Below are 14021 nucleotides of genomic sequence, written 5' to 3'. Positions count from 1 at the left end.
TTGTCGTCTCCCATAAAACAACAACACATGCCACATTTTAAAACAAGGTAAATTCAAATTAGTTGTTCTATTCTAGGGTTTTTTCTTTGGCCAGATTGGCCCTAACGTTTCCATTTGATTTATGGCTCCACTCCCTTGATTTGATTTATTATAAAAAGACAAAATAGTTGTAAAAATTTATTTTACACAAAACACGAAGTACTTAAATAATCTGATCTAATAAATAAAGATAATTTCTTTTCCTTATTAATAAATATGTAAATTTTGAGTACAACTTAAAGTATTTGCACATATTTATTAGAGCTACCCTAGATATTATGTACCTATAGTTAGATAATAATAAAAAAAAACTCTCTTCAATAAATGAAAAACATCAGCAATTGATAGTACCAAAACATAATTTGCCTTAACACAAACATTTTTGAATGATATTGTACTACTTGGTTTTTATTCAGCATCATGGTAATGAACCCTGCAAAAAATAATTAATGTGTTGCAACATAATAATACAATTACCTTTGTTTTCCTAGATTTCGTTTGCTCAAACGACGCCCCAAATGGCCGTCAGAAAGGAGCGTCAATCTATCTGTGTGTGCCCTATTGACACGTAACTCTCTGTGTTCGGTTTCTTTAGCTTTTTCCACTTTACTCATGAATTTCTTGATTAAATCTTTACAATCCATGTTTTCCTCGGGCTCCCAACTGTTTTGTGAATTTGGGTAACCCTTCCATGACACTAAGAATTCACGTTGGCCGTTTCTTTTAAAGTAGACGTCCAGAATGCGATCAACCTGAGCAAAATTTTAATGACACTATAAAAAAAACACCTTTCTTTACCTCAAAATCTTCATTTTCGTCCCATGTTTCGTCAGTGGAGCTGTTTTTCCCACTGTCTCTGGCTCTCTTCCGTCCTGCTTTCGATTTGCCTTTCTTCTTCTGCTTGTTTTTGAAATCCGCGATCAATTCGGGGCAATTGAGAGTCGATTCGGGCTCCCAGGTGTCCGATTCCGGCTCGTAACCCTTCCATCTAATGAGGTAATGGTGTACCCCCCTGATGACCTTCTCGTCCAAGACTTGCTCCACCTGAGACAAATAAACCAACAAATAAACATGGTTGGTATGACCAAAACAATATGGTGGCCATCTTAATCGAGCATTGGTGAAGAAAAGGCGCCAAGAAGCTTTTTTACATAACTAACCTCGTATTGCGGCTCCTCTTCAGTTTCTTCCTCCGCTTTCTTCGAATAGCCTTTGCGCTTGTTTGATTTGCGTTTTTTTTCCTCCGGTTCCGATTCGTGCTCTTCCCGATCGGAAGCGTCGCCGTTCTGGTCTTTCTCATCGCTTAGGCCGTTTGGGGTGTCGGTTTCGGCCTTTTTGCTTTTTCTTCCTTTACGTTTCATTTCCGCGACACAAAAATTTAAATTTCAGGTGAAAGAATTTGTTTATGTTTTATAAGAGACGCCACGGGAGCGTTTATCGTGATACAGTGTGACCAACCGTAACACCAACCTAATAAAAAATACACTAATTGACAAAATCAAAATGTCACTTTAATTCAAACAATGGCCACGGAGGCGCTCTTAATTCAACTAGTTTTTATTTAAAAATTAGGTTTTTTACATAATCACAAGTCGGAACGGACCCCGAAGCCTGGGCCTGGGGGCTCACCAGCGAGACAAGTTGGCTCTCCAATCGGCTCAGCAGCAAATCGGCCATTCCTAAACAAAATCAAAATTATGTTTAATAACAAAAAATGGAAATATTTACCTAGGGCCAGGTTTTGGTTTTTTATCGTTTTTTAAATCATTCAAAATCTCTTCCGTGTCTTTGGCTGTCAAATCCTCCTAAAAACTCATTTTTTAGGTGTTTTTTCACGTGATTTTCAAATTAAAACTCACGTAATAATCATCATTAACTTGTATCATGGGCGCATTCACGCACGCCCCCAAACACTCAACTTCAGAGAGTGTAAACATGCCATCACTGGAAGTTTCCCCAACTTCCAACTTCAAATTGCATTTGATTGTGTCTAAAATCTCATCAGAGCCCCTCAACCAACATGGAGTTGTTGTACAGATTTGAATATGGTATTTTCCTGTCGGTTTACGCATAAACATTGTGTAAAAAGTCGCAACTTCGTACACCCTCATCCTTGGCAAGTTTAAAATTTCAGCAACTTTGTGCATTGCTGAAATTGGGAGCCACCCATGTTGTCTTTGCGCCAAGTCAAGAAGGGGGATCATGGCGGCTCGTTTGTGGCCTTCGGGGTAAATCGCAAGAATGGCTTCAGCCCTCTGCAAGGGAAAAATTAAAGCCTTTTAGGGGGTGTCACTAGTTTACCTTCTGGTTTTCAGGAGTGAAATCAAAAGGGATGTCGGGGTTGTCCTCAGGAGTGTCTCGGTGGTTGAACACTGCTTCATGTTGAAGGGCTGAAGCGGTTTGTAGGGAACGAACCCCTAAAGTTCGACGCTGAAATGTTAGGTTACGTTATGTAATAATATTGACGTAAACAAAAGAAATTTTCGTTATAACAGTTGAAATAATTACCAAACAGCTTCCGATGGTCTTAATTGTTGTCAACATTGTTTCAATTTGTAAAAAATTGAGAAAATTCGAAATTACTTTTTTTTGACGTGACAGCTGACAGTCAGTGTCACCAACAAAAAAATACTTAATGCTAGAATAGTAGAAATGTTATTTATTATTATTTTTTATTTAAACTAATATGGTTTAAATTCGGATAAATTGATTAGGTGGACAACAAATTTTTGTCAAAAATTGTATATTTTTGCCGTTAGAGAGTGGCGACACTGCTGATAGGCGTGTCATCCCGTGCGTCACCTGTCATTCTTGTCAAAATGTGTTTATGAAAAAATTTAACTAAAAACTCTCATCATGTTTTGAATCTCAAGAACGCACAAAATGCCCGCAATGAAGGACTCGTACATCGTAAAAATCGCGGTCGAGATGACCGACCAAGTGCCGCAACTCATCGAATTCAACCAAAAGCAGCCCCTCGCCGGCATAATCCAAGAACTGTGCAACGGCTGGAATCTCAGCGATCCTGAACAATACGCCCTCCAATTCAACGACAGCAATAACCGAAATTACATAACGGAAAAAAACCGCAATGAGATCAAAAACGGCTCGGTGTTGCGCCTCCAATACTCCCCCTCGAAGACAGCCCAGGATATCCTCCACAAACTACACAACGGCAATCCCGAGGAAAAGGCACACGCGATGCACCGTTTATCGAATCTGAGCGCCGACATGACTTTCGCTTTGGATTTCATCAACAAGCAAGGACTGACTTTGATTATTAAACAAATCGAGACTGGTAAGTGCAAGGGGGCTGTCTTAGCCCACACTTTACTGTCTTTCGTCGAACTGATGGAACACGGGATTGTCTCATGGGATATTCTCAACGGTGATTTCATAACCCGCGTTGCGAGTTTCGTGAATTCGCCCCAAGAGGCCGAAGTCACTCAAGCCGCTCTCTCGATCCTAGAAAACGTCGTTTTGAACAGTACCGAGGGGTATGGGCAGGTGGAGCGCGAGATACCTATTGGGTCGCTCGTGGGGCACCTCCAGGCGACTCCTGTGGTCCAACAAAACGCCATAGCTCTCATAAATGCGTTACTCCTAAGGGCCGATTCGGCCAAACGCAGGTCTTTGGCATCAACTCTCACTTCCAAACAAGTGAGGAGTATGATTCAGAATCATATTTTGCAAACGGGGGCCGCTTTAGGGGCCGAAATGGCCCACCAATTGTACGTTTTGCAGACTTTAATGTTGGGGTTGCTTGAACAGAGAATGGTCACTAAGATGGATCCGCAGGATCAGGATGGCCACGATAAGATAAAGGAGTTGCGGAGGATTGCGTTTGATAGTGAAGGGGCTGGGGGGAGTCGAGGACCGGGGGGGTTCACTCGAGATTATAAAAAACTAGGCTTCAAAAATGATATTAATCCGGCGCTGGATTTCACTGAGACGCCTCCCGGATTATTGGCTTTAGATTGTATGATTTATTTCGCCCGGAATCATCCCGATAGTTACACTAAACTTGTCCTGGAGAATAGTTGTAGGGCTGATGAACATGAGTGCCCCTTTGGAAGGGCTAGTGTCGAGTTGGTCCGGATTTTATGCGAGTTGCTCAAAATTGGGGAAGCCCCTTCGGAACAAGGAGCCTCCTTTCAGCCGTTGTTTTTCACTCATGATAACCCCTTCGAGGAGTGTTTTTGCATCTGTATTGTGTTATTGAACAAGACGTGGAAGGAGATGAGGGCTACTTCGGAGGATTTCGGGAAAGTAGCGAGTGTCGTAAGGGAGCAAATAGTGCGGGCTTTGGGGGTCCCCCCGCCATCGTCGTTAGAACAGCTGAAAGTGAAATTGCAGACTTTGACCTACAGTGACATCACTCAATTATGGCAATTGGAGCGGACGTCGAGGGAAGAGTGGGAATCCCACGCGCGCCCTATAGTCGAACTCCGCGAACAAATCACTCCCGATATTCTCAATTTGATAAAACAGCAACGTCTCGCGTTCCTCGTCGATGGGACAAGATTTACCAAATACTCGGCTCGGGGGCAAAGGATTAAGGATAAGTTTTGGTACATCCGTCTCAGTCCCAATCATAAGGTCCTTCATTACGGGGATTGTGACGAGAAGAGTTCTCCTACCACCGAGGAGCTTCCGTCGAAGTTAGCTGTGGCGGATATAAGGGCTCTTTTGGTCGGAAAGGAGTGTCCACATATGAAAGCAAGGAAGGCTTCGCATCAATTGGCGTTTTCTTTGGCTTTGGAAAGTGTGGATTTGCAGTCGTTGGATTGCGTGGCGCCGGATGAGGAGACCTTTGCGTATTGGACGGATGGGATTAATGCACTGTTGGGACAAAGGATGACGAGTAAGGAGACGGATCGGGATTTGGATACGTTGCTCTCAATGGAGATTAAGTTGAGGTTGTTGGATGCGGAAGGGGTGACGATTCCGCAAGATCCGCCCCCGATTCCACCGGATCCGGCGCATTATCATTTTTGTTATGATCTGAAATAGGCCTGTAATGGGATTTTGGGATCTGAACAAGACTAATTATACCAAAAATTGAGATATTTATTAGTTTGTAACTAATTTTTAGAGACGTGGTATACATGTGAGCTAATATTTGTGTATTTTGCATGAAATAAAGACTTATTTATAAGATATTCGTGTTTTTTTGATAACACCGAAAAAAATATCGATAATCGGTGACAACGATAATCGAAAAGGAAATCATTGATGACTGATTTGTTGAAGAATCTATTTACTACCGCTCACCTTCAAAAACTCAAAAAATTCAAAATTTTTGAAACTAGACCCAATGTCGTTTTCTGCATTTATTTGAGTCCTTAAGACCTCTAGAAATGTATAAAACGTAAAATAGATCAATTTTAAAGTTAAAATTTTTTAGATTTTTGTCGAGATTTTGGTCGATTTTTGGCACCCGGAGCGGTCTAATGGCAATAACTCCGGACTTATTAGAGATAACTTTTCATATTTGGTACCGTTGGATAGAAAATTTAATTTTCTATTATATATTAAAAAGTTCAGTGCTCTACGATGAATAGTTATCGAGAAAATTTCTGATAAAGTCAAAAATATCGACAATTTAAATCCGACTATAACTTCAAAACTACTACGAATTTTGCAGTTTAATTGACGCCAATCGATTCCCCGGAATATTTTACATAGGTTTACGTCAAAATATTATGTCATTGAGACACAGTTTTGCCGCAATTTACAAAATAAAAAAAACTAGTGTTTTTAAACATGTCTCAGATTCAATTTAAACCTATCCGATAGATTTTGACGCGTTAATTACGAATTTCCCAATTATTTTGCGCTATCTCCTTTAGTTTCGTCGTAATCGGCGTTTAAAAATTCAAATTTTTTTTGCGAGATATCGACTTGGGTTTGGCCTCAGTCGATAGATTTTCTTACGCTGATTACGATGGAGTTGGACTGATTGCTCTAAGTCTAATAGTTTGGCCGTAATCGCCGTTCAAAAAGCGAAAATTGTCAAAATTGTGAAAATTTAAATGCGTTTTTCTACGAAACTATAGGACTTAGAGCAAAAAGCTAAAAACCATTAAAATTAGCTTAAAATTATCTATTTAGTGGCGCAAACCGGAAGTCGCTCCGGGTTATGGRTCCGGGTACAGAGCCATTTTTAGTTTTTTTTTTTTTTTTAAATCATATCTCAAAAACTATGAGTCTTAGGTCAACAGGGTTTATACAGGCGTGTTCTCCGGTTAATTTTACATATAGTACGAGTTTTTCATAAGAATAAAAAAATATTGATTTTTGGTCAAAATCGGATATAGTACTTATACTTTTAGCCTTATTCTTAACTTTATTACTCAATATCTCAAAAACTATGCATCATAGAGTATTCTAAACTAGTTGCATCGTGTTCAGCGAGTAATTTTACGTCTAGAAAACCATATTTCAACCGTTTTTACGATTTTTAGTAAATTGACTATTTTTACGATTTTACTACTGCTCATCTTCAAAAATTAAAAAAATTCTAAATTTTTGAAACTTGAACCAAAGGCGTTTTATGTACTTATTTGAGTCCTTAAGACCTCTAGACATGTAAAAAACGTAAAATAAATTAATTTTAAAATTAAATTTTTTTTTGATTTTTGTCGGGATTTTGGCACCCGGAGCGGTCTAATGGCAATAACTTAGGACTTATTGGAGATAACCTCTTATATTTGGTACCGTTAGATAGAAAATTAAATTTTCTGACATATATTAAAAATTTCAGTGCTCTACGATGAATAGTTATCGAGAAAATTTCTAATAAATTCAAAAAAATTAATTTAAGCCCGCGCGTGCGCACAACTCCAATTTTAAATTATCGAACATCGAATATTCGTTGAACATTTAAAAATTAAAAAAATTAAGAAAAATAAATAACCGAACCACTTTAACAATGTTATCACATGGAATTAAAAACATATAAAAATGGTTACACAATTTTAAATTATCGTTTTTACATGGATGTATTTGAGCAATATTCGATGTATTAAAAATATCGAAATTTTGCGTGATGTAAACAAATTTGTGAGGTTAAGAGATGTCAAACAAGGGGGCTTTGGCTCTACTGGCCGAATACGAGGGTGACAGTTCTGAGGATGAAGTCCCCGGTACGCGTGCTTCCACCAAAAGACTCCACAAAGACGATGATGAGGAGCCCCGAAATAAACGTTTTGAAAGGTTAGGAATAAGAAGTCGCAATAAAATTTTTGAGGGTTTTTTTTAGGCTTCCGGTACCAAATTTCACGATTAATAAACTCGAAGAGGTTGTAGATGATCCAGGATTACATGAGGGGCGACTTCGAAGTTTCCCTCATGAAAGGGGGAATTGGGCCACTTATGTTTACATCCCTTGTAAGTACTAACTTTTTTTTAACAATTTTAAAATTGGGGTTTTAGATGAGGCCAATGAAGGGTTACAGAGACTGATTTCACGAATCGCGGATTTAAGTCAAGTTGAAAATATTGAATTGAAATTTTTCGATAGTTTTCATTTGAGTCTTACACGAACCGTGGTTTTGAGGCATCATCTGATTGAGCCTTTTGTTAACACAATAAGGGAAAATATCAGTCATTTTAATAAGTATGCTACGGAAAAATTAATTACAAAATGAAGACATTTATTTTTTAGATTCATTGTAATGTTTGATAGCCTAGAAGTGTACACAAACGAAGAAAAAACACGCACTTTTTTAGGTTTACAAATTAAAACCGGTTACGACTCTCTAGTGAAATTAATTCAATGTCTCGACCATTGTTTAGGTGAATTTAAATTACAGAAATTCTACGAAAATCCTTCTTTTCACATTAGCATAGCTTGGTGTCTTGGTGACGCAACAGAAAAATTCAAATCAATAATTGGTGACTTAAATCACGAATTAGAGCAACTCATGAATGAATTCTCACAAGAAAATTGGTATATTTATGTGGAGGAAGTTTTTTGTAGGACAGGAAACAAATTGTTTCGGTTTCAATTGTTGTGATTTTTTTCTATATAAAAAATAATCAAAAACTAATGTTTTTTAATAAAATATGACCGTCCTGCTGGATTCATTATGCAACCTTTGAGCGGTTTTTCAAGACACCATTCATACCACACCTTATCGGCATTTTCGACTCTCCAAAATGAGATTTCTATGACGCTCCCAGCTTCAACTTTTATTGGTTCCTGTAACAAATTTGATTAGAAAAACTCGGGGGAAAAACAGTCGTACCATCAATGGGAACACAATTGGGAACCAACTGACCATCTCATGGGTGTGTGTTTCTGGGTGGATACTCAACATCACATCCTTGTACAAAACAGTATCAAAAAACCCAACGAAACCCGTCAAAATGCAACTCTGCTCGCAATTAAACCTCAATTTTTTATACCTCTCATTATTTATCACCTCATTCCAATTGGGGTGTTCAAATCTGAACAAAGCCTGTGCGGGGGCTATTTGGTAATAATTGACCAAATGAATCACATATGGTGTCTCATAACACGTTTTCAGTGTCTTATCCGCCGGCCGATTATTCCTAATCTCGTTAAAAATCTTGATGCTTTGAAGGGGCGCCAAATACGACGTGTACGAACACGGAATCGAGATCCCCTCCCTTTTGAGGAACCTTTGCGCCCCATCGAGACACTCCGGCGAGAGTTCATTATCCCCAAACGACCCCAACAATTCCGACACCAGAATATCGGCCTTCTCCGGGGGCTCATACACACGCATGTCTTCGTTTATGAGAGTGACTTGGCCGTTCCACTCGTGGTTCACTCGGTCTATGAGGGTGTTAATGGCGTAGGGATTCTTCTCGACAGCGTAGACTTTCACTTTGCGGTGGAGGATGTACGAGACGTTGAGGGCGGCTTGGACGAGGGGGCCTCGGCCTGCTCCCACGACCATGATGACGGGGAGAGCGACGTCTTGAGGCACGTCTTCGAGGGCTTTCTGGATGGCGTTCTGATATGTCGTGTACTTGATTTGGTCTTTTTCGAACACTTCGTAAATGTTGGTTTCAAGGTGCTCGGTGAGGGGCTGCAGGGGGTTTTGCAGGAAGTCTTCACAGCTAAACATTAACGCTTTTATCACGTTTCAAATTTAGTTTTTTTTTCATATTAATGTGCATCAAGTAGCCCTAAATGCATCTTTAATTTAAAGGCAGATACACACAAAAAGTGTCAATAAGTACAAAAATCTTTATTTTTTCGACCCAATGTTAATTTTGTTGTTAATTTGTAATTATTTTTTGCTACCTGGGGTGCACATTTACTTGAAAAAATTATTTTTAGGGAAGATTGAGATTAGGATTGTTTGAATTTTCGCATGGTTGCCACCTTAAAATGATCCCTTTCAAAGACTACTTCGATGCACATTAATATAAAAACGATGATACTTACCCTTGAATAAAATCGAGATTGGAGTCACCAACGTACAGTTTTTTCCCCAAGAAATGTAGATATTTAGTGTAGAGGGATAAGTCGCCCTCGGAGTCCGATTTGATGATATATTGGACGTCTATGGTTAAAAAACGTTGAATTATGTCCTGGTGGGCGCGAGACAAGACAGGTTTCCCGTGATTGTTTAAAATAAAGTAATTCGTGGGGATAATTAGGGCTTTGACCGGCTCCCCAATCCATCTATTGATCTCACTTTGTGAAGGAATATGTCTAACTTCAGGTAACTCCAAAACTAGCCCTACGTGTTTATCATAATTACAGTAAGTCCTAAAATCGTTCCACCACTCCCAGGAATCCTCCTTCTCGTCGTCGCCACAAATGGGGCTGTATTGCGACGGGTGCACCATGGGTACAGTGACCCAAAAACTGGACGTGAACCCGTTCACAAGCTTCTCATTGAGAAGACGCCCCAATTGCGCGTTGTTTCGCTTAGTTAGGGCGAATTTTATAACAGGGACTCCCAAATGAACCGCAAAACCCAACTCTTGCAAAAATAGGGCTTTGCTTTTTCTTTGCACAAGTTCAATTTCGCTGTCCACGTTAATGGTTGGCGTGAGTTCGGCTTAAATTTGTCAAATTTAAAATGAGTTTCACGTGGAGGGCAAACCTACCAACGATATAGCGCCCCCATTCGAGACTTTGCAAAATGCGATCGGTGCGGCCGATTGCTGGCGGGGGCTTCCCGTGGAGGAGGTCACGAGCGTAGTTAGGGTGCGTTATTTGAGTCACTAGGAAATGGTAACCGAACTCGTAAGCTGACTGAATCGCAAGTCTGAGACTGTGGGGGCAGTTGACTTGGAGGCCGGTTGACATCCGCTTGCGTTTCTCATTGTCTCCGTCGGGGTAATATTGAGATTCGACGCTCATTTTCGGGCTAAAACATGTTGTGGATTGAGGTTATGTCAAATGTCAAGTTTCAGCTTTTTGCACAAAAGTTCACAAAAAAGGATCTAAAAGCCCCAAAAAGTGCGAGGGGATTAATTTTCGAGTTTCAAAAAACGATTTTTTAAAGGAAAATGAAGCTTACCGTTTAAATAACACTTTTTTTTAAACTAAACTGTCAAAATAAAAATTGACAGTTCCGCACCAGTTCCGGGAGAAGTGCCAACCTATTCAATTTAAAATTTACTATTAGTGGTATTGCCAATATGAGAGAATATTGAATTTTTTTATGTTTTCTTCAATATTTTGTGCTTTTCTATGCTTAAATCATATTTGTAACGTTATTTAATTATTTTTTTGTTTAATACAAAAATAGTTTTAAGGGTTTTGTTACAAATTATAATAAAAAAATAAAACTTATTTTAAAAGGGGTAGATTTTTTCACGTTATAAACAAGATAAAATTTGTAGTAGCTTGGTTTGTTAAATAACAATAAAAACAGAAATAAATAAAAAACAAAAGAATTGCTGTAACATTTTTTATTTAGTATACAGGGTGGTCGTCCACTTATTTTTTTTACTAGATGAGTAGTAGGTACTGTAATACAATTAATACAATAATGTTTTTTTATCTTATTTGATCAAAATTTAAATTTAGTTTTCGCTCTTTCTTCCGTTTGGTTAGTTCTTCGAGTTTTAAATCGAGTTGGCGTTATTAAAATTGAGAAGTGACCCGTGACGTCTTCTCCGGCAAACCCAATCGCGAAAAATTCCCGACCGGAAATAAAACAAACGTCGTGCGCCTCCCCGCCCGCCATCGACCAATCGATGCGTGTCTGTGATCACGTGCTGGCCCTCGTGATGCACCACGTGACCTCGCGTTAATTAACGCGGGCTTCGTGCGACATTTAATCAGGCCGTTGGCGCACTTTACAAAAGCAAATATGTCTCGAAGTGTATCCGTGAAAAACGAGCGTGCCTTTCTCATATACAAAAGCCTCAAAGATAAGCGTATATTTTCCATTAAACCATCATTTGTACGTATTCATGCAGCACGGCATCAGATAAGTGTTGCCAACTGTACATATTAAATGCGAAGGTGTACAGAAAAGCGTTTTTGGATCGTTTTACTTTACCATCGGGCTCCGCCTTCGCTAGGGGAGGGATGGTTCGCGGGTGACGCCCTCGGCACCCCTGGCCGAGTGCACCGGCCATCATTGCTAGGGTGAGCGAGGGTGGAATCAGGGTGTATTGTAGCGTCACCCCAGCTTGTTATGTTCTGAAGTGTTCGATCGCCATATTGATAGGAATACTCACTTTTTATTGGTGGATTTATAATCAGTGCGAAAAATGCTAGCCTGAAATATGTATTCTATTGATTTTGTGTAAATAATTCGGGGGAGGTTCATTTTTTATTGGTTTGGTGTTTAATTAGGAAAACGAGTCGAGGATATATTAACATACAAAACTATCGGCGTGTGTTTATGACAGATAATAAATATTGTTCTAATTATGTATTGCACGCATGAGGAAAAATTGCTTCCGGTCGAAAAGCCCCTCCCAAAAAGTGGTACCTGCCCACTAAAAGTACCACGATGAAGGCGATGTTCATATTTCCGGTAATTATGACCGCAAATCATATCTCGAGAATTTCAGATTGAGATTCTTGATGTTCCCAGCATTATTTTCAATTAGGTGGGAGGAATTAAATAAGGTGGAAAATATTAACGGCCGGCGGATGTGCTCGTTTCTTGTATTCATTTGTTTGGTAAAAGTTAATAGACAGACGCAACTAGATGGAAAATGTTCATCATTTTATCATAAATGAATAATTAGTTTGCGTGTAGAGCTTGTTAATACGTTTTCCTCCATCTAATTGTTATTCTTTATCATAAATGGGAAGCTCAGTTTAATACACACTTGTGTAATCTCTGAATAAAACTTATTTGAACCATTCTCAAGTAAAAAAAGAATTTATTCAAATACAAGTGTTTAATTACAAGGTGAACGAATAAAAAAATTGTGTTTTGAAAGTGAAATTTTGTTTTGTTTTTCAGTTATGCAATTTTTTTTTGAAAATAATGGAATAAAATTTAGATGTGTTGTCATTTGAAAAAAATAAAAATTTTGCAGATCTCAAAAACAAAAAAAAACTCGAAAAATTTTATTCTCGAGAAACGACACGTTTTTAAAGTACATACTTGATCATTCACTAATTATTTTTTTGAAAAAATATATAGTTTAATTTAAAAAACGTGTTTAGTTTAAATAAATATTTTCCAACAGCTTAGAAACAAGCTTAAAGCTGAGAAAACAAAAAAAAATGTTAAATTAGACAGTTTTTGCATATTTAGTCTCATTTCAAGTTTTAAAGAAGATGTTTACTTCAACAACACGAGTACAATATTAATTACTCATGTATTTATTTTTTTGAATTGCAGATTTTGTAGATGCATAAGAATTTTAATTTTGTTTTTATTATAATGTAGCTACTTGTAAGTGTATTTAATTAGGTGAATGTATAATTAAAATAATAAAAAAAAACTATTGAATACGTAGAAATAATTATTTTTTATCAAAATTTTTAAGACCAATTGGATACAAGTACAAATAAGAGATTTTTTACAAAAACTATATTTAAAAAAGTTGTACCTATAGGTAATATAGTTTTTTGAAGTTTTTGATATTTTCTCACAAAATAAATTTTATATTTTATAATTATTTATTTTTTTAGCATTTGGGAGGGTTTAGTTAGATTAGTCAGTTTAATATCAATAATTAAAAAAAAACTGCTTCATTCATGTAACATAATAATTCGAAAGTTACTAATTTTAAGGCTTGCCAATATATTTATTGTCACTTTGACAATGCACTATGTCATCTGAAGGGACATAGAAATTATCAAATCATCTTTTACAATTGAATTATTTTGCTTCTTCTTATCAGCATCTAAGAAAAAAAAATGATAAACTTAGGTATATCTTATATCTTCTGTTATTTCTACCACCACACTGGTAACGTTTTTTGAGCTGAAATAGGACACAAATATAGTGCTCTACAAAAGTTGAGGAAATGTGCAATAACTACAATAATTAATTAAATTAATAAATTATTAAAAAAAAGTAATCAATTAAAAGTGAGATAAAAGCAGATTTTTATTTTTTTGCTTTTCCTGGATTCCAGAATGCTTAGAAGAATAAAATTTGTCTGTTGTAAAAATAATGCGACTTCCTTAACTTTTGTAGATCAGTTTATTTGATTATTTGATTTACAGAAATCACAGGTAAAAAAATTATGTTACAATAGGACCATATTGACAAATTTAGAGACAAAGTAGAGACAAAAGACTACTATTTCATACAAAAAAAAACTTTATGAAAAATGATAGAATGGTGACAGAAATGGCACAAGGTATACTTTTAATCTTTAATACACTATATGTAATTAAAATAATAACATTGCAACTGCATTTTTTGGGGTCAAATTGAATACAATATTAAGGTTTCTGTATAAAGAAAGAATCTGTGTTATAACTTATTAACCCTAATGACAAATGAGAGCCAGGTACAACTATTTTACGAAGAAAATATATAATGCAGTACCTAACTTCATAAAAT

General features: G+C 37.3%; 5 protein-coding genes across 5 annotated transcripts; 2 read left to right on the top strand and 3 right to left on the bottom strand.

Moving 5' to 3' along the window:
* Positions 1–164: 164 nt before the first annotated feature.
* On the bottom strand, positions 165–1519 carry LOC123014637 (chromobox protein homolog 1-like). Its single transcript, XM_044413847.1, has 4 exons — positions 1200–1519; positions 838–1083; positions 517–791; positions 165–472 (listed from the first exon to the last, which is right to left on the bottom strand). The coding sequence occupies exons 1-4, from the start codon at positions 1398–1400 to the stop codon at positions 448–450; spliced, it is 747 nt and encodes a 248-aa protein (XP_044269782.1). The 5' UTR covers positions 1401–1519; the 3' UTR covers positions 165–447.
* Positions 1520–1580: 61 nt separating this feature from the next.
* LOC123014638 (NADH dehydrogenase [ubiquinone] flavoprotein 2, mitochondrial) lies at positions 1581–2707 on the bottom strand. Its single transcript, XM_044413848.1, has 5 exons — positions 2548–2707; positions 2341–2469; positions 1899–2294; positions 1768–1844; positions 1581–1718 (listed from the first exon to the last, which is right to left on the bottom strand). The coding sequence occupies exons 1-5, from the start codon at positions 2581–2583 to the stop codon at positions 1625–1627; spliced, it is 732 nt and encodes a 243-aa protein (XP_044269783.1). The 5' UTR covers positions 2584–2707; the 3' UTR covers positions 1581–1624.
* A 93-nt stretch (positions 2708–2800) lies between these two features.
* LOC123014636 (engulfment and cell motility protein 1) lies at positions 2801–5199 on the top strand. The gene has a single exon (XM_044413846.1). The coding sequence runs from the start codon at positions 2923–2925 to the stop codon at positions 5050–5052; it is 2130 nt and encodes a 709-aa protein (XP_044269781.1). The 5' UTR covers positions 2801–2922; the 3' UTR covers positions 5053–5199.
* Positions 5200–6936: 1737 nt separating this feature from the next.
* LOC123014238 (U6 snRNA phosphodiesterase) lies at positions 6937–8107 on the top strand. The gene is made up of 4 exons (XM_044413249.1): positions 6937–7257; positions 7304–7431; positions 7477–7660; positions 7709–8107. Exons 1-4 carry the CDS (start codon positions 7118–7120, stop codon positions 8058–8060), a joined length of 804 nt encoding a protein of 267 aa, XP_044269184.1. The 5' UTR covers positions 6937–7117; the 3' UTR covers positions 8061–8107.
* Positions 8040–10627, bottom strand: LOC123014237 (protein arginine N-methyltransferase 5). The gene is made up of 5 exons (XM_044413248.1): positions 10551–10627; positions 10135–10397; positions 9464–10085; positions 8292–9132; positions 8040–8245 (listed from the first exon to the last, which is right to left on the bottom strand). Exons 2-5 carry the CDS (start codon positions 10388–10390, stop codon positions 8090–8092), a joined length of 1875 nt encoding a protein of 624 aa, XP_044269183.1. The 5' UTR covers positions 10391–10397; positions 10551–10627; the 3' UTR covers positions 8040–8089.
* Positions 10628–14021: the final 3394 nt, after the last annotated feature.

The sequence above is a fragment of the Tribolium madens genome, unplaced genomic scaffold (assembly GCF_015345945.1).
Source record: "Tribolium madens isolate multiple individuals breed KSU strain unplaced genomic scaffold, Tmad_KSU_1.1 Scaffold_97;HRSCAF=244;Tcas5.2_LG3a, whole genome shotgun sequence".
Taxonomy (NCBI): domain Eukaryota; kingdom Metazoa; phylum Arthropoda; class Insecta; order Coleoptera; family Tenebrionidae; genus Tribolium; species Tribolium madens.
Note: the sequence above shows the minus strand (reverse complement) of the source record. Positions and strands in the feature narration are given on the sequence as shown.

Bases quoted from the DNA above. Each gene is read 5' to 3' on its own strand.
- LOC123014237 (XM_044413248.1), bottom strand. From the start codon at position 10,390: ATGAGCGTCGAATCTCAATATTACCCCGACGGAGACAATGAGAAACGC. The intron at 9,133-9,463 runs GTAAGTATCATC...GTTAATGTTTAG, and splicing joins AATCTCGATTTTATTCAAGG to CTGTGAAGACTTCCTGCAAA. The intron at 8,246-8,291 runs GTACGACTGTTT...AATTTGTTACAG, and splicing joins CAATTGTGTTCCCATTGATG to GAACCAATAAAAGTTGAAGC.
- LOC123014636 (XM_044413846.1), top strand. From the start codon at position 2,923: ATGCCCGCAATGAAGGACTCGTACATCGTAAAAATCGCGGTCGAGATG.
- LOC123014238 (XM_044413249.1), top strand. From the start codon at position 7,118: ATGTCAAACAAGGGGGCTTTGGCTCTACTGGCCGAATACGAGGGTGAC. The intron at 7,258-7,303 runs GTTAGGAATAAG...GGTTTTTTTTAG, and splicing joins CGAAATAAACGTTTTGAAAG to GCTTCCGGTACCAAATTTCA. The intron at 7,661-7,708 runs GTATGCTACGGA...TTTATTTTTTAG, and splicing joins AATATCAGTCATTTTAATAA to ATTCATTGTAATGTTTGATA.
- LOC123014638 (XM_044413848.1), bottom strand. From the start codon at position 2,583: ATGTTGACAACAATTAAGACCATCGGAAGCTGTTTG. The intron at 2,470-2,547 runs GTAATTATTTCA...CTAACATTTCAG, and splicing joins AGACCATCGGAAGCTGTTTG to CGTCGAACTTTAGGGGTTCG. The intron at 1,719-1,767 runs GTAAATATTTCC...GATTTTGTTTAG, and splicing joins AAACCAAAACCTGGCCCTAG to GAATGGCCGATTTGCTGCTG.
- LOC123014637 (XM_044413847.1), bottom strand. From the start codon at position 1,400: ATGAAACGTAAAGGAAGAAAAAGCAAAAAGGCCGAAACCGACACCCCA. The intron at 1,084-1,199 runs GTTAGTTATGTA...TATTTGTCTCAG, and splicing joins AAGAGGAGCCGCAATACGAG to GTGGAGCAAGTCTTGGACGA. The intron at 473-516 runs GTAATTGTATTA...TATTTTTTGCAG, and splicing joins CGAAATCTAGGAAAACAAAG to GGTTCATTACCATGATGCTG.